The following is a 19318-nucleotide window of genomic DNA, read 5'->3' on the forward strand; positions in this document are numbered from 1 at the left end:
TCTGGGTCATAGAATCTGAATAGTTAATACAATAGAAGATGTAAGCACTGAACCCTTTGTAAAATGAGGTTACAGTTTTGATGTAGAAAAATATAGTGATTGGGGCAAATGTGAAAACTACTGGAGAGCTTCAGTTTAAAATGTGGTAATAGATACCACTTTGCAGAAAAAAATTGTTTTATTAAGTGATGCTACTATCTAGAAAATATTTTGAAAAAGCACTGCTTTTGTTTTTGGAAACCCTTGAAATACTACTTTTAGGCTTCTGTTTCTTGATGTCACAAAATGTAGCAGCTTTTTCTGATGTTAGTCTTCTGTACATCTTATTTTCTAGGGCAAGCCATTTTGTACTTCTGTTCTAGCAACTTGGGTAGAGATTTTGAAAGAAAAACCAGACTTAAAAAGGCTGACAGGCTGGGGGCTGGACTGAAGAAAAGCACCAGAAACATGATGTACTTTAAGTCAAGGCAGTTCAGGATTGAATATTCTCTCAGCTACCTGTGCTCTCTCCAAGCCTTGCTAATCAGTGATGTCTGTGAAGGCTTATCAGAGCTTGCAAGTACATACTGCTGCACTGTTTGTGGTATCTCAAAATGGCATAAATGTTATTCCTTATTTCCTCAGACTGAGTTTTACCCAAGTCTGTTCCCACAATTGTCAAAGGTAGTCTTTAGCTCTATGTGAATCACTGTTAGCTGCTTTGGGGGCTGGGAATATGTCTAGGCTTGTGCTTAGTGCTGTGTGATGCTGTTGTATTAATGAATTCTTCCTCTGTTTCCATGTTCTATGCCATTCTGAGGTATCACCTGAAGGATGATAATGGCAGCATTTTGCAGAATCACAAATTTGTCCATAGTTTTCTGCCCTATGATATGTTTACAAAAGAACAACAAAATAATTCAACTTTTTTTTTGAGTATCCTGTTTTTCTCATGTTGATGGAATCTTAAGGAAGGACAATGACTCACACTTTTCTTCAGGCTTCCCAGCAGTTGCTCCTAGGATGGTGCATCCCTAGCTCATCACTTGGGCAGGTTAGGGGGAGGGTCAAGATTCTCAGACTGTAGCTGGCTGCCTTTGGGTTTTGATGGAGATGTTCAGATGGTGATGTCTGGAATTCTGCTAATGAGTTTTTCATTATCTCACTCCCTAAGACTCCCATGTTCTTTAACAAATACTGTCTTTGTAATTGGTAGTGGTGGGAGGTGAATTTTGTATCTTGAGGCAGTAATCTGTCATCTTTACTAGTGTAGGATTAGGTTTATGGCAGTTACTCCTTTGCCCAGAAAAGGAATGGAGACTTGAGCCCTGCACTCAAGTAGGTTAATGCGTTGAATTGCAGCACTGGTTTTGGTGAATTCATTGCCCCAGAAATAAAGTAGTTCACATTTCTTAACTTGCAAGGCACTCACAAAGTTTACCAAGTCTGTTTTGTAAGCATTTTCTCCTTCATTATGATCTCTGTGTAGGTTTCTCTTTTATTCTTTGGATTGCACTAGTGACTTTGATAAAGGTCTTTATAAAGAGATTAACAGTTGAGATAATGGAAGGAATTATCATTTGTTCCTCTTTAGATGACTGAGATGATTTGTCCTTTATCTACCCAAGAGCAAACATGTTTCTTTTATATGTAATTCTTTTCAGTCTCAGTGTGAAGTTATTTCAGCAAGAGATAATTCCCAATGTTTTTAGAAGCAGAACTTTACTCTCTATGTACTGAAGCTTCTGTCCCAGCATCACTCTTGTGTGTTAATAAAACTTTGTGAGGTTTTCACTAATCTTAAACAAGTACATGCTTGCTTAGTTCTTCTCGGGTATGTAATGGTAGGTACGTATAAGACACCTGAGTTGTGTATGTGATATGTATGGGCATGGCTTCAAACGGTTTATCATCCTGATAAGCATTCCAGACACTCAGTAATTGTTGTACTAGGAAAAATACAGGATGAGATCAGCTGATGAAAGTAGTGTGGCAGTGCTTGCAAGAGATTTAATTTTTTTTTCTGTCTCTGTTAATGAATGCATAGTGAAGGATACTGCTTTTCTGAGCTGGGCTCCTGTCACTGTTTTTGGACTTCTGAGTTTTCAATGATGCTGAGAGCCCTGAGCTAGAAGGTAGTTAAGATGTGCCTTCTATTCCCACACCCCCACCCTCTCCAACTTCCCAAACCAGATTCTGGAAAATGGAAGAAACTGCCGTGCTCTGTATTGTCAGTCTAGGCTGACAAGTAAGATAGGCCCTCTCTTTGAGGAGAAAAAGTCTCTTGAACTAGTACATCAAGTTGCTGTATTGACCTGTCTGTAGTTTATTTGACAAGAAAATTCCAGTTGGCAGCTTGAAACTAGTTCAGGTTGGTCCCTCTCATAAATGAGCGGGACCATGCTGCTGGAAGCTGCATTTCAGAGACTACATTGCAGAGTAGAGTTACCTGAGGCAGTCCACTTTACCTCATACTCACAAAACATGTCAGTCCCTTTTTGTTTGTTTGGTGGTGTGTTGGTTTGGTTGGTTCTGTGGTTTTGTTGTTTACTTGTTTTTGTTCTTTCTCCAGAACTGTTTTATTTCAGCATTATCTAGATGAGTTCCTGTCTTAGGGAAACTGTTTTCCTCTAACTGTGCAATTGTACTGTCCACGAGGCAAGGCAGTGAAAATCACTTCTCTTTGGATTTATAAGCAAACCTTTAGCTCTTCTCTGAACCTGCTGCTGCAGTTGAGTCAGCTTTACCTCCCGGACTTCTTTACCCTGAATTACAGCAAGGGTGCTGGATGATAGCTGCAATAGACAGAGCAAGTTCATTTGTTGGCTCTTTAAAAGAAAGATTTGTTCCACAAGGTGGATCAGACTGGATACCTAGTTGATAGATAGATAGATTCCTACTTTAAGTTCATGCATACCTGGTCAGTATTTTAATTTTGACAGCTGAGGTCCTATTAGTTGTGTCAAAGCTTTCTTAGCAGTAATATTCCCTCTGTCCTTACTGATTTTGGTAATTTAATTTTTTCACAGGCTACTATTCAGTGGTAGGTGTTTTTTTTTGTAAGTCTCAGACATGTGTGGGTGTTCCCCCCATATGGGGGATCACATTATCTCCTTTGAATTTTAAATCTGATTTTAACTTAAGTGTACAAACTCCTTTGAAAGATTGCAGTTGTATTTTCAAAAATGGTATGTTTTGGAAGCAATTACTTCATCCACAAAAGTTTGAGATATTTTGATCTATGTGATTGATAGGGTGACCTATCCCTAATATGAAAGTGATTCAAATTCTATTCAAGTTAAGTATTAGCTTGCAACACTTAGCCTAAGCTGTATGCATCTTAGCTTAGAGATGCTCTCTGTGTGTTTGCTATAAGGGTTCTGTATCTTTTACTCTGACCTCTAACAAATTGGCTAAGAGATATTCCCTTTTGGCAGCTGAGATGTAGTTTGCTATAATTTTTAGAACTAGTGGTGCCTGCACACATTCAAACACTTCAGTTAGGCATGTTACTTACCTGTTACTGTGCAGATGTTTTGTTTATACTCAAAACCTGTCCTCGTAACTGATTTGCTTATGGACCTTATGTGCATTTGATAATCCTTGGTAGAGTGGAATCGAGGAATAAGTAAATCAGTCCTATTAGATACGTAGAAAGAATGCAGATTGGGAAGCATGCATTCAGACATTGCCTGACTAGAAATTCTGTCTGATGCTGCTAGTGTACAGCTCTGTGTGATCTGCATCCAAATGCAATCAGATGTTCTAGAAGAAAAATGCTAAAATAGCATATTGACAAATTGTTTGTATGAGGCAAACAAAATAATTTAGAAAGGAGAAAGAAGATGGTATGTAACAATGTAAGTTTTGATATCCTGAATGGGAATTGTCATCTTTGGTTTTGTTTGGGTTTTTGGGGGGTGTTTTATTGGCATTTTTTATTGACGTAAGCTTGTGTTATCTTCTGACAGCTAGCTCTTGATATGTGGAGAAAATTAATGATTGAGCCACTGCAAGCTATCCTTATCCGGATGCTCCTCCGAGAAATAAAAAAGTGAGTGCATGTCTGGTTTTAATTTTTACACAGTGTGTGGGGGTATTGCACTCTTTTACTTTGAAAAGCCTGGGGACTTTGAACAAATTGTCATGTTTTTTGTTTGTCAAAGATAGCTCATTACCTGTTGATGATGGTGTTCTATTGGCTTTTCTCATTATAGCTACATATCTGTGATTTGCATGTTTAGAAAAAGACTCTGAAAATAATTTGCTGCAATCTGAGGGTAGTGTTCTTAAAAGTTTCAGTAACATAACCCTTCTAATGAATGGAACTGGGGAGTAGTTAGAATAATTCTTCAGGTCCTATAGGATGCCTTTTGCCTTTTTCTCCACCTGATGCTGACTATTAATAGATTCTGTGCTGTCAGTAAACTTAAGGACCAGGACTTACAGAAAAATTTGCCAAAGCTAGAAAAGCTGTGTCGCTTTGCATGGGACCCAAAATGATTCTTGATTATCTGCCAGGGATACTTAAGCTTCTGTTTTTCTGTTGTTTGCATGAGTGACTTCATTTAACATTATTGATACTTTACTAGAATGAAATTGAAATAATTTTTTTGCACTTTGAGGGAATTTCCTATTTCATTTCTGAATACTTCTATTACTCTAAAGCAAAGGCCCTGGTAGTTACAGGGCTTGGGACTTTTTAAGCTTTGATTTAAAACCTTTTTTACTATGTAACTCCTAATGAATCTTTTTATTTATGAGTAAACAGAAATTTTGAAATATACTACAGGCCTTATGTGTAGTTGTAAGTTCCATCAGTTTCTACATTTTTACTACTGTTCAGGGTAGCTCTAGGCTAATGGTTGGGGTCTTTCTAAGTAATTGCATGCCTGACTAAAGTGACCAGACTAGTGTAGGTAAATTGTGAGACAATTTGGCTGACTGAGGATCTTTAGACAAGCACTTGGTTAAAAGAAAGCTGTATTTATAAGACATACAAGAACTGATTTTATTACTACCATTTTATTTTTTCTTCCTGAATCAAATTTTTGGCAACTAAGTAACTGACATGATACTTCTGTCTGGTATTTCTGAAGCCAGAAAGCATTTACTTGTAGTTGTTGACTCATGTTTGCTTTGTAACCAGTGTTAATGCTGCTTTATCCATGTTTACTATAACAATCTATACTAAAAGAAGATTTTCTAATACATGGTGAAGAAAATGCTGCTCTGGTACATCAAGCACAGCAACATGGAAGACGCGTTTTAGTCAATCTGTGTATTTCATTAGTGGGTGGGAGTAGAAATCTGTTATAACCTTTTTCAACAGACATCTCATGCCTCTTAAAATAATGGTATGTATTTACCTTGAGGCTGGTGGCAGATCAAGACTGTTACTGGCTTGTGGAGCATAAGATTTTGACACTGTAAGAAACTGACGTTATTTGTTATTAAACCATTTGCAAAGTTTTAAATAAAACATGAGTCTGGATTTATTTCTTTTTTCCCCTTGGTTATTAAGGATTCTTCAATGTGATCTCAAAGAAGTTAATTCAATTCTGTTTCTCAAAATACACATCTAACAATTCATATTAAGTTCTAGCCAGTGGAATCTGCATATCATGTAGCAAGCTAGATAAGACAGAACTTATTATAGCTGTTCTTCCTAGTATCATGAAATGTAGGGCTTGCTATGGGTATTCTGAGGATGGCCTTTCCATGTAATGGGCATATGGGCTTGTTGCTGTTCTTTGCTATAATTCTACTGGTCAGTACAGTTTGTAAGAGGCAATTTTGAAGACGCTGCTGCAAGTGACTGTTAGATGTATTTTAGCATTGAGTTCAGCAATTCAGGGGTTAAACAAGGTCTTTGAAGAGATGGGTATTGATAAGTTACATCTGGCAGAGGTGCAGGAATATGCATGGAAAGAATATTACTTAAAATAATAAAATTACTAATACATAAATACTTAAACTTCTCTATTAGATGCTTTCTGAAGTGTAGTACTTAAATGTGTTCATGGTGTAGTTTGTAAAAATGTTTTACAAAAAAAAAGGCAACCCAAACTTAAATAGATGGGACAGTTGAACTTCTTATAACCAGATTTTTCATAGTATGTAAAGATATGTAGAATTGATAACCAACATTGTAGTCAGTTGGTTGCATATAAAAGTATGTTTATTACTGTACTGGAATAGGTAGGGGGAGCAGAGCCATAATATTTGCTTTCTGGTTTATTTAGCTATGTATTTAATAAGAATTTTAAAAAGGCAACTTCTGACAGATCTTGAGCATATAAACGTTTTAGAAGCTATAAAGTTGTGAAATACACTATTCATTACAGTAAAATAAAATAAACTAAACTTTTTTGGTACCTAAAAATAAGTAAATACAAGTAGTGACTTGTGGTTCAGCTGAACAAGATGGCTAAACTGGTATAAGAGTTTGCTGATGCCGAAAAGGAGCAAGCTGTGCTCTTCTGCCTTTCTTGTGCTGAACTTGGTGCTCATGTAGTCCCTTAATGAACCAGCTCAACTGCTAATATGACTGGAAACTTGTTGGCTGTTATTTCTCCCAGATTAGCATGGTGAGTCAGTTGAGCAAAGAACTAGATGAGTGTTAGAGAAGTGCAAGAGAGAGAGGGCTCTGACTGAGCAAAAGGGAGCAGAATTAGCCCCTTTGAACAACGGAGAACTGTTAAATCATTTAAGCCTGTCTTGTCTGACTGCACTCCTCTTAATATAGAGTTTTGAATATAACACACTTTCTTCCCCCTCCCTCTAGCCCAAGCACTCCTCCTACAAGGCAAGCTGAATCTCAACTTACGCATTTTTGTTTCAACACAACAGGAAGCCGTCAAGATCCTGAATTGTGAGAAAATTCAATTATGAAATTCTTAAACAGAAATAATTTGGAAATTGTTCAGGTGCTATCTCAAATGACATGAGTGCTTAGTCCAGACTAACCAGGAGAGGCTTCTCTACTAAAGATAAACTAACACTTTCTAACTAACTGAACCTGTTCCTGTCTAAGCTGATATATTATTTACACTATTTATTTGAAAGGAAAGCTACTGGAAGTTAACTTTTCAATAGTATTCAAAACAGGCTATTCAATTCACAATGAATTCTGTAGTTAGTTTTCTCAATAGGCCATTGATCTGACACAGCAGAGCAGTTCTTTTCAATGGTGGAACCTTCTTTTAATGAGTACAGTATTTATTATTGTACCTTTAAATAGGTTCTGTGGGGACTATAGCAGTACACTGCAGTGCATGTTAAGCTTCCACTGTTAGCTTCATTCTTAAGATAGGAACAAAGTGGAGTTAATATAAGCCAGCGCAACTTTCTTGACTTTGTGTTTTGTAGCTTTCATTTCTTTTGAAAAAAGCTCATCATCATCCAACTTAGTGGAATTTGCATTTCCAGTGTTTTATCTTTTTGTCCAGATTCCACACCAAATGCCATATCTCCCTTCTGCCCTCCAAGATGTCATGTGACATCGCTGCCTCAAATTGCATGCAGCTGCTCTGTAGTTGTATGCATCCAAATTGCCTGCTCACTACTGCCAAGAAAGAAAATACACATTTATTAGACCTCCACCTTGGCGGGGTTCAACTACAACTTTAATGAAAATTACTCTCAAAACTTCCTTCAAATTTTGTTGGCACTAGCCATTTCCATTACAAATTCTTGGGAGCAGAGTACCGTTGGGGTAAAAAAACCCAAAACCCTGAAGATGCTGCTAGAGCAGGCAAAACTCATTCCATACTGTGTTTCTTTTCATTTATTGCCTTCGTGCTATTAGATCTCTGCTTGGAAAGCCTGTCTGGCCCCTTGCTGCTCTTCCATGGAACATCTACCTCCTGCACTTACAAAGATTTTCCTAATGATACATTGACCTTTGAATCCCCTGGGCCTGACCTTTGCTGCCTGCTGTCCTCCTGCATCTGCAGGGGGTAAATCTATGAAGTGCCTTTGAACCAGGTAGCAGGGAGCTGGGTCTTCATCTGTTACTACAATAATGCCTCTTGTGTTTCTGTCACCGGTATCTTTCTACTTCCAAAACCCCATATACATGTACCCCAACCTCAGGTGGACTGGCCTTTCTCTTGACAGAGCCCTACTTTGTAATATGCTAAACTTTTAGTTACTTAGCTTTCCACACTCAGGGACATCCTGCTGTGTTCATAAGCTGCGTGCATTCTGCAGCAGGCCACGCTCCTGGACCTCCCAGGGTGGACCTGGGTCCAGGCTCTGCTCTGGTGTTTCAGTACTTCCCTTCTGTGGCATGTTTCTGCCTCTGCCATTGTATAGACAGACCCAGCAGAGGGACATTGGCAAGAATGCAGGGTGTGATTATATGTACCTAAACACAGATTTATTCCATTGGTTCAGTTACCAGAACCACAAGAAACCTTCCTGTCCCCCTGGGGAAAATGAGACCATCCACTCTAAAGCAGTTACCCAGTAGGTCAGCTCATTTGTAACAGGTGACCAAGCTGTGTAAACCATACAGTAAATTCTTGTGATCTGTTAGAGTGCTAGTTTTTTCCACCCATCATGGGTATATGGTAGTATTTAAAAGCAATGTGCATTATTAACAGTGTTGTGAACACATGACTGTGTTCTGGTGTATGTATGCTGCTGTGGTTGTCCCAGTAAACCTCTGTAGCTTATGCTCTTGGGCATTCTCTAGAGGCTTTATCAATTTCAAACCAAAATGATTAAAATTTGCACAATTATTTCTCCCGTATTCCACGCCAGCCTAGATGGGTGTATGGTAATGCATGGGTGGGAAGCATTTTTGCTGGCTTTACTACTTCTTTTCATAAGATTTTTTTAATCATTCATATTAATGACTTTCCTATATCAGCATAGGTTTCTAGCAGAGAACTCATTTTGTCTTTTCAGTATGGTCTGGGTAAAATTAAAAGTTCTATATACATGTATATGTGTGTACATTTAAAAATTAAAACCTTTGCAATTATAACGGCCGATGCTTAAGTGTAAATACACCTTTGTAAATCGTATTTTAGTATTACTTAATACCTGAGGAACTAAGGAATACTTTTTACTTTTTTGTGAAATGTGTGTAAAAGGTGGTCTTTTTCAGAACAGTTGATGTTTTAAGTAAGTTGCTGCTGCTGCTGCTCTATGTCTGGGTCCATTATTTCCTGTCTTTGCAAAGGAATGAACACTAATGGTTTTAGCACACAAAGCACTTGTTTTGATTACTTTTGTTTTCAACTAAATGAGACTAAAGATAATATTTTCTTCACTTGAACTCGCTCATTTGAAGCTAAGAACTTGACTGAAAAATGTAAGGTTTCCTTTTCAAATGTATGATTAACAATTGTGGTGATGCTTCAAGTACGTTATTTGTTCCACTTGACAACTATGTGTTGAATCGTAGATATTCAGAAAAGAAAATAGCATGCTGCTTGCTGTCATGCTGACAAAAATTATTACTGGTTTGTTGGGGTTTTTTTTTGGCAGGGGCAGGAGTGTAAAGGTAGCCTATTTAATAAATGCTACAAATGCAAGACAGAACTTACTGTAACTTTTAAAGTACATGCTTAGAGTATGTAATTTGGAATACTTGTATCCTTAGCAAAGACTTGGAAATTTCATGACCTGCAAATGCTTTTGAACAGTTTATGAATTGTTATCTCATCAATTTAAATGTATAGGAGAGAAAGAAGAGTGCAGTTTTTCTTGTAAGATTAATCTTCTTCAATTTTGCCAATTTAAGCAGAGGAATTTACTGGATAATGCTTTCATCCAATTTTATTGCATTTGGCTATCAGAGAAGTTACACTAGATACCTACATTCTCACGAGTGTTCGCTTTGCCTATTTCAGTGATCGCTGTGGAGAAGACCCAAACCAGAAAGTAATCCATGGGGTTATTAACTCCTTTGTTCATGTTGAACAGTATAAGAAAAAATTCCCCCTAAAGGTAGATACATGTTTCTGATTTATTTTTTTAATTTTGAATTTTAACCTAGTATATGCATTGTTTGTCCTTTAAAAAAAATCTCCCTTTTAGTTTTATCAGGAAATTTTTGAGTGTCCTTTTCTGAATGAAACAGGGGAGTATTATAAACAAGAAGCTTCAAATTTATTGCAAGAGTCAAATTGCTCACAATACATGGAGAAGGTAAGAGACTCTTCTGTACATGTGCAATAACTGAAATCTGATGTTATCAACTTACTGATCATACATGTTTTCCAGTACAGCTCCCATAATTCTTTGTTGAATGCTTTTGTGCAGTTTAAACTGTACTTTTTAGTGTCATGGCTAACCTGAGTATAAACTATAAACTTTGCCCATGGATGGACTGTCAGTTTTAAAATATTTTGTAATAAATTATAAATTAATTTCATTAAAAGGAAAAAAAAAAGGCAAAACCCAACTCATGTATCAAGTTGATGAGTATTGCTTCCTCACTTCCTTATTTTCCTTCTGTTTGTAGTAGCATGAGTTCTAGCAACATAATGGTTAATTAAGTTTATATGGTAGAGTTGTTACAGAGCATTGTTAAAAATTACATACTCTGAATTTTCTTTTGTTTTGCCTTGTGGTGCATGAAATAAGGTTGTGGTTAAATTGCTTGTAATTCTTATACCTTGCTCGTGAAAGCAAAGATTAATACAAGGCTAGGAGTCAGTCTTCAGTGCTGTGCTGTCCACACTAACAAGATGAGTTGAGAAGGCTGTGAGATTGCTTTCAACCACAAGGAACAAAAGCTAATGGTTGCACACCTGAGGTGAAATTCAGGAACAGGCTAAGACTTCAGCTAAACCAAAAGAAACGCAGATTCAGTTTGTCTGTCATTAACAGCCTACGCCTGCCCTTCTCTCCTTAGGTTTCCCTCACCTTCACCAGATATAGTTACTTTTATGTCAGTATTCATATGACTTATTTTATAATAATGCCTATTTCCCTCATGAAAGTTATAAAGAAAGTTTTTATTGATAGCTCAGATGTACTCCTACACCTTTTGAGTAGATATTTACATACAAGCATGTGAGTTTGGAACAGTGAAGTGACTCTTACAATCATATAATTAGGTGTTGTGGTAAAACTTTCTCAGGAGGAGTAGGAAGTGAAGTAGGAGAAACTGGGAAGGCCAGAGTTGAAGGGAAAAAGAAGTTTTGAGAACTACTGGCTGCTGTTAGATGGCCCTACTAAAAATAGCAAATTTAATTTTTCATCATCCTGGACAAGTTCTTTTTTAAAGTGTGTTACTTATTTGTGTGTCTCATTCTACATACATAAATTGCTGTATATGTGTGGTTCTATATTGGTTGTTAGTATTTCGTCAGCTCTCAGCTTCCAAACTTGTTTGTAGGTTTTGGGTAGATTAAAAGATGAAGAAATGCGGTGTCGGAAATATTTGCATCCCAGCTCATATGGCAAAGTAATTCATGAATGCCAACAGAGAATGGTAGCTGATCACTTGCAGTTTCTACATGCAGAATGTCACAATATTATCAGACAAGAGAAAAGAAGTGGTAAGTCTCAGTGGTCACAGAAAGTGGAAATCGTTTTTGTACTTTTAGCATTGCCGTTTGCTGTCTTTATTTGGTGACCTTCGATGTGCTTAAGCATTTTCAGCTAGTACTAGTACTGTTACCTAGAAAGCCCAATTAAAGCCTGAATGACATTTTTCTTTTACCGTGTAATACATTCTTATTCTTCTAAAAACCTAGTCAAAGCCTTTTTTTACTGTTAACAACCCTTTTTTCAGCCAATACTCTTTCTGTGTCTTAGTTACCTTAAAAACACATTGAAGTCTTGTGTCCTGTAGAATTGATCATATTTTATGCTTGTGTCTTCATTTGTAAACCAATGACTCTGTCTTTACAGATTTTTCATCATCATAATCAGTCAGGATTATAAAATACTTTGGCTACTTTTAATAGCCACTTTTTATTGTCCTAAATCTTTTGTGACCTTTCGTCCCAGATCCTTTTTATAAGGGGAGGTGCTCTTATAGTTATATTCCCTGCCTGACTAAAAGAAATTTGCTTCTTGATGACTACATACCTTTTACCCTTGAAAGAATGCTTATTTTTGCATGGAAGATGGTATCTATTCTTTGGAAAAAAATTATTTTTCACAGTCAAACTCAAATTGTACCCAGTGGTAGTATTCAATTTCCAAAGAGTCTGACAAATTTGATCAGATCTTGGATTGTTAAGAAAGAAAAAACAAAACTCATAAAAAAATCCCCACCAAAAAACAGTTGCTTATTTACAGCTTTTCTAACCTGAGAAAAAATTCAAGCCACCACCAGAGCATAACGAAATGTCAAGAATATACCTAACTAATTTTACTGAGCTGCTGCTAAGGGAGATTTAGTGAAGCCAAGGATAAAAATAAGCTGGCACAACATACTTTTCCATCCTAGCCCACATCTCCTCTTGGAGTTTCTCCTAAATAAATAGTATTTAAGAAGAGTGACTTTGTCACAATGGCAGTACTCATTAAATGCTGATATTAGCCCTACTATTTCCCTTTTTGCTTTTATCAGTGATCCAGTGTATGTTAATTTTTTATTGTTTATTTTTTTTCAGAACAGTTAGTCATGTTTCAGTCTTTGGGAAGTTCTGTGTAAAATGGTAGTGCTATATTAAGTGTTGATTTTTAGTGTTTCTAAGCATATTCTATAAAAATGTATCTCTATTACAGACATGGCTAATATGTATACTCTGCTTCGTGCTGTGTCAAGTGGTTTACCTCATATGATTCAGGAACTACAAAACCATATCCATGATGAGGGCCTTAGAGCAACCAGCAATCTTTCTCAGGAAAATGTGAGTTTCCTCAGGCAGCTCAGGTTACCTGTTTGATTAACTTTTCAGATTAAATGTTTACCCTTTTCTTTTTAGTCTGTTCTGTTTTGTGTTGGTTTTGGTTTTTGGTTTTTTTTTTCCTTTAATTTTGCCTATATGAAATTGGTTTGGAATGTTATGGATAAATTGTAACTTCTAATCAGCACACTTAGCTGTGCAACACATACCTATCCTGAGAGTTGCTTGTTGTGATCTAACCCAAAAACAACTACAGCTAGAAATTTCTAATTGTTTGTTTAATGCTGTCATGGCAAGTAGGTCCTTTTGTTCTGTGTATGTATTTTTTTTCCTGAATTTCTCTCAGTCAGCGGTATTCGACATTCTTGTACATAAGGAACCAATGATTCCATTTAGTTTAATTACACGTTATTTGTAAAGGCTTGACATCGTGTCCTTATTTCAGTGTGATGTTTTTCACTAACAGCTTTTCAGTCTCATATTTTTGTGTAATTTCTGAAAATACTGTAGCTTAATTATTTTACTAAAGTGCATTACACTTTTTTCTGCTCATATGTATTTAAATTACTGTATTCCATTTTTGTTCCCCCAGCACTGCTGTACAGAAACAAGCAAGCTTTCATCTGGCATTATGTTTGTGCATGTGTACATCTTGATGTCTAGATCTGTGATCACTTTCGGATGCTGACTTTAGCCACCCAGTGTTTCTGTCTGTAATAATATACAGATGCAAACTGTTATAAATTCACTCTTTTATTGACTGCACAGGAGTTCTTACTCTTCTGTGACTCCTGTGTGCATACTGAAAATGGGCTAAAGTCTTCAGTAGTATATTTTGCTTTGAGATTATTTGTACGTTTATTGAGTTTATTCTTTCAAACTAAAAGTGTCTACATAGGGAAGTGAATGCAGAGCCATAAGGGTGATGCAGCTTCATAGCCTGTGTGGATTAAGTACTTTGTCATCAAAACATTTTTCATGTGTGATCTGTGAATGCAATTGGGCTGTCATGTGATACAGCCAGTGCATTTCACACTGTTGCATTGCTGCCTACCTGCTTGTCTGTGTAGGGACTCCTCTAAATCATATTGGTCATTTCTATACAAAAGGTTATGCTGAAATGTGGTGCACTAAATTAGATTGGTAACTATCCTATGTAAGAAAATTCAAAGGGTTCATCCAGATTTTCTGTCTCTGAAGTCAGTGTGTAGAAGAAGCAGCAGTTCACTTATTTCAATAGCTTTTTGGCTTGATTGTTGTATTTCACAGAATGACAGAATCATTAGTTAAGTGTTAGTGTCTATGGTTTTTGAAAGGGCTATTAAAAGGTTTTGGGATATGATGGCAAAGTGTAGACAGCATGAGATCAATATACTATGTTTTTAACTTTTATCGGAGAGAATAATTAGGAGAAAATGTACAACTAATATAGATATATTTGTGTGTAGATAATATTTTTCTCATTAACTTGCTTTCTGTTTTATCTGCCTTTTTCAGATGCCAACTCAGTTTGTGGAGTCAGTTTTGGAAGTGCATAGTAAATTTGTTCAGCTCATCAACACGGTTTTGAATGGTGATCAACACTTTATGAGTGCCCTTGACAAGGTAACTTAAATAAAAAAAAGCATTGGAAAACAAAACGTAAGGCCCTGGTTCAGGCTTACCAAAATTCTTCAGGACATCAACACATGTTCAGAGATGGCGTTCTTACACAGTTTTTCTAGTTTAGATATGTAATCGAACAAAAGACAATCCAGTGTTTAGGGAAAAGGTATGTACGAAGGAGACCACTTTAGTACTTAAATGTGTTCTGAACAAAATACCTTCTTTTCATTGTAATTCAAAACACAAAAATGGAGCTGACCCTTTTAGTGTAAATTTAAGTGCCAATACTAAATAGATAAATAAAGCGGGTTTGGGTAGCTTGATGACACTTCTGTGCATTTGAACTTCAGTTTGCTTGCTGCCATAATGTTTAAAATCCTATTTATAATTTCCTGTCTAAGGATGCATGCGTACCTTTCATTGTTCTCTTGTGGTGTTTACAGTAATTGCAGTTTGTAGGTAAGGTCATAGTCTAGGATTTCATAATTTTCAGCCAAGGTTAATCTGGAAAGACACAGTGATGAATACATCAGTAATAATATCAGTAGTAGTTATCCATCTGTATTTGTGCTTTTGAGAAAATAATTGTTTATTATTTTAAAACAAATACTTATTTTAGTACCCTGATACATTTCTGTCTCAATTGCAGCTAACGTCATGTACCAGAAGGTGGAGTAATACGAGATTGCCAGCTGTATTTGCTGGCACACATGCAGTGTACTTTCCCTTAAATACATCAATTCTTCATTTCAGTGATTTTATTACAATAAATATTTAAAATCTTAATCTGCTGTCAGTTTTTTCATGGTGGATGTCAAAACTGCTACTGTGGCCTTTAGTATTATTGCGAAAGAGTGGTCAAATCTTCAAAGAGTTTGCTATTTCTGGTCAAGTCATGCATTCGTTTCCCACAGGGATTACAGGGACCTATTATCAAATATTGGAATGTTGAGGCATTGTGCAAAAGCTACTCAACAGTTTTTCTTTATAATAACAAAAATAATGTTTGTTACTATAAAGGAACTATAATTCCTAGGAACTATGGTCATACAGTATTTTTGGCTCAGTATTGGTTTAAAAAGCTAATTTAAATGTGATATGTAGTTTAGAAATTAACCTGGATGATTCTGATATTATTGTTTACAATTTCCAATTCTAAACTTCCATTATCTCCTTCTTTTTCATCGTATCCTGGTTTTCTTCAGCTACCATACTTTTTGTACTGCATTGCTTTGAATTTCCACTTTCAACAATATTTTCCTCTCCTCTTTAGTCTACAAAAAATCCAACAACCAAAAGATCTTTCCATTCTTACTGTCGTGAGCTCACCATGTATGTTTTTCAGCTCAAGATAAATGCTGTTCATGTAAGCTGCTCTTGATGTGCTGCTGCTCAAATCTGCTTTATCTGCAATTATTCCTTGGTTCCTTCCTTTAGGACCATAAGCAGTGGTGTGCACCAAAATCTTCATACTTCTATGTTTAAGTTTTTAACCAGAACTTGACTGGTTCTGCTACTTTCTGTAATTAACCTCTGTTCCTCTGTTTTTTCCACATCAAAACGTTCAACACACACATTCTTACAGAACAGTAATTCAAACCCTTTTATTAATTGTTTCTTTTTTATTCCCTTTTGTGTAGTTCAGTTTTATAGGGTCTGAACTTTTTTTTTTTTAAATTTCTTCAGATTTCATAAAAAGTTCTAAGCAATTTACTTTTTTTTTTTTGCTCTGTCTTCCTATGTAGGCTTTGACATCAGTAGTTAATTATAGGGAGCCGAAGTCAATCTGCAAAGCACCTGAGTTGGTAAGTGATACATAGAAAGTACTGGTTTTTAATACTGTCAAATGGATTGGCAGGGAGTCCATCACACAGATGATTTCTCACACTAGTTAACCTCGTTTTTCAGTAGTAAGGAATAACTTAACCTGTGTGCACATTTTGTGGGTTGGTTTTGATGCAGTTGTTATTTTTTATACAGATTTTGTATTTTCTGTAGATATATGTATTGTTCTCCTATGAATACAGCCCTTGTAATAGAAAAAGAGGCTGTAGACTGTGACTTACTTCGTGCTTCAACTCTTGTGTAGAAGTCTGGTGTACCTTGGCATACATTTGTTCTCAAGCTTGACAAGTAGATTTGTGTTTGTTTTTCCTTTTTTTAACTTGAGCTGGCCAAGTACTGTGACAACTTGTTGAAGAAATCAGCAAAGGGAATGACAGAGAATGAAGTAGAAGACAAACTTACAAGTTTCATTACTGTTTTCAAATACATTGATGACAAAGATGTATTCCAAAAGGTAACTTTTGAAACTCGATAAACTTTAAAATGTTACACTTAAAGTACACTTGAAAAATGTGGTTATGGTTTTTAAAATCTTCATGTCTTTTTTCTTTTTATCTAGTTCTATGCCAGAATGTTGGCAAAAAGATTAATTCATGGTTTGTCTATGTCTATGGATTCTGAAGAAGCCATGATTAACAAACTAAAGGTAATATAATATTCTAATGCAGAATAAGCAGACATAGCAGAATGTAATGTTGAGAGGAAGCAGCAGATGGTGCCAGAGATAATTGAGCAGTTAATAGATCTTGTTTCCAATAGCTGAAAGGAAAAACTAATTTCTTAGTAGTCTGTGAAAGATACACAGCTAAGTATCACCAACGCATTTGAGATTTTTATGAGGTTTTGGGTATTTTTATTAAGTACATTCAAGTAATTGATATTTTCATTTTAAAAAGTACCAAGGACCTTCACAAACTATCTTTCAGTTCTATAAATAATGTTGCTCATGTAAGTCTATAGAAAGTCAAACTGAAGTAAATCTTATAATCTTGGGCTTTAATGTTTGTTTTCTATTGTAACTAGTGTTCTTCATAAATTTATTAACAATGCTTTTGCTAACTATTTTTTCCATATATCAGTAGTGAATGTGTATAAGTACTGTTTTCACTGTAAAACCTGTTATAATGTTTCTTCACAGCAAGCCTGTGGTTATGAATTTACCAGCAAGCTCCATCGAATGTATACAGACATGAGTGTTAGTGCTGATCTCAACAATAAATTCAACAACTTCATCAAAAACCAGGACACAATTATAGATTTGGGAATTAGTTTTCAGATATATGTTCTACAGGTACTAATGTATGTTTATTACTATTGAATTATTTGTACTTAATTTTTATATTTTGATAACAAGTGAACCATTTTCCATGAATATTTCTCATATGGAAACTGACACTGTGATTTTTGTGGAATAATTAATTTTCCTAGTGTTTCTTATTAGAATTAACCCAATGGTACAGTAAGGAGTAATGACATAAAATCCCTTGTGTTTCTTGTCTTGAATTAATACCTCAGTGGGGCATGCATAATGAGCAGTAAAAATTCTGGTGGAAATTGCTAGTCTTATGGCATAATATATAGAGCTGTCTAATAGTGGGGTTTTTTTTTGTAGTGTATATGTTGTATGAAAACGTTAATACTTTTATTTTTCCTGATACCTTTAGGCTGGTGCATGGCCTCTAACTCAGGCTCCTTCTTCTACATTTGCAATTCCTCAGGAACTGGAAAAAAGTGTACAGATGGTAGGTTAGTAGGAGACTTCTTGTAAACATGGAAAATGTAAAATAGCTCCAAATAAAAGATCATCAGTCTAACAGAGAAAAACCTGAACTGCTTCATTTTGTTTGTAAATCATGGCTATCTTGTTTCCAGTCAGTATTAAAGTTGGAGAGGTCACTTAAATGGTACACTGAATTTATGTAAGTATTTGCGTAGCTTTTCGTTTTCACATCTTCTACACTTCATGATTGATGAAGGGGATACTACTAAATACAGTCAAATGAACTAGGTTGATTGTAACCTTTGAAACCAATTCTTCATATTTAGATAAAAGAAGGTTTTGTTTCTAATATTAAATTGGATCAGATTTAATAGTGGGTGAAAATGTAGATGCAGGTTTCTTGTCCTGTATTCCTGTAGAAGCCATTCAAAATTTGGCTTGGTGCAAAACTTCTTTAAAGCTAATTTTACAAATTCTTAAAGCAGTAAAGGTTTTACTTTGGCCAAATGTTCTCTTTTCATGTGATGATTTCTGCTTTGTGGAGGTGGAATATTTTATTACTTTTCATTATATTATGGTGCTCTAAATGTTACCTCTGCAATGTTTGTGTTAAAATACAGAATATATGTGTTGATCTTTGCTGAAGTGTATTTAATGTTGAAGTACATTTTAGGAAATTAAAAAATGATATTATTTGATAGAACATTATATATTTACGTTTCTGCAGTGAATGAGCTTTCAGTGTATTGCTACTAAATATTAGAACTATTTATTCTGCTTTTGTTTCCACTGTATTAAGTGGCACTTGGTTTTAGCAATGTAACAATTTCCAACCCATACTATGGGATCTATAGAAGATGATTGATGGCATTTTGCTGTTCTTTGTGAGGTTAAAGTAGGAGCATTGTCAGTCATGCCTCAGTTGGAAAATTGTTATGGATTTGCATATCAGAAGCAGCTCAGAGTCTGGGTTGTTTGCCTAACTTCACTATTTAAGTTTGTTTAAAGGAACAATTAATGTGATGCCTGTCTAGAATTAATGCTCTAAATTATACTTCTTATTCCTTGAGGAAACAGAGCATAACCTTGGGGAGTCTTTGAAAAACTGACAATGTCTGTCTTTGCTGTCAAATTTGATCATTGATCCATCAAGAGAGAATTCTCTTAATACTCTGGCCAGGATATAGAAAGAAGAAAAACCATTTTGCAGTTACACTGGAAAGCACCTCTGTATCTGGGCAAATTGTTCAGCACCATTTTCAAGCTCAAGGTTTATTTGAATGGTATACAAATACTAGTTTTCATCCTATGTAAGCTTGTGGGTGGAGAAATACGTAAATTTTCA

At 35.7% G+C, this 19318-nt stretch overlaps 1 protein-coding gene across 3 annotated transcripts in view; it reads left to right on the plus strand.

The window, feature by feature from the left end:
* CUL2 (cullin 2) overlaps positions 1 to 19318 on the plus strand; it is a 49526-nt gene that overhangs the window by 18671 nt on the left and 11537 nt on the right. For 2 of the 3 annotated variants that reach the window (XM_031052441.2, XM_031052440.2), the window contains exons 6-17: positions 3951 to 4033; positions 6767 to 6853; positions 9846 to 9942; positions 10033 to 10143; positions 11339 to 11501; positions 12682 to 12806; positions 14301 to 14408; positions 16154 to 16213; positions 16579 to 16707; positions 16813 to 16899; positions 17392 to 17544; positions 17918 to 17995. In XM_031052441.2, coding sequence (XP_030908301.1) covers positions 3951 to 4033; positions 6767 to 6853; positions 9846 to 9942; positions 10033 to 10143; positions 11339 to 11501; positions 12682 to 12806; positions 14301 to 14408; positions 16154 to 16213; positions 16579 to 16707; positions 16813 to 16899; positions 17392 to 17544; positions 17918 to 17995 — 1281 coding nt within the window. The remainder of the gene's footprint in view (positions 1 to 3950; positions 4034 to 6766; positions 6854 to 9845; positions 9943 to 10032; positions 10144 to 11338; positions 11502 to 12681; positions 12807 to 14300; positions 14409 to 16153; positions 16214 to 16578; positions 16708 to 16812; positions 16900 to 17391; positions 17545 to 17917; positions 17996 to 19318) is intronic. The other variant, XM_013129991.2, reaches the window with a different exon arrangement.

This window comes from Melopsittacus undulatus, chromosome 1 (assembly GCF_012275295.1).
Source record: "Melopsittacus undulatus isolate bMelUnd1 chromosome 1, bMelUnd1.mat.Z, whole genome shotgun sequence".
In the NCBI taxonomy this organism is placed as follows: Eukaryota; Metazoa; Chordata; class Aves; order Psittaciformes; family Psittaculidae; genus Melopsittacus; species Melopsittacus undulatus.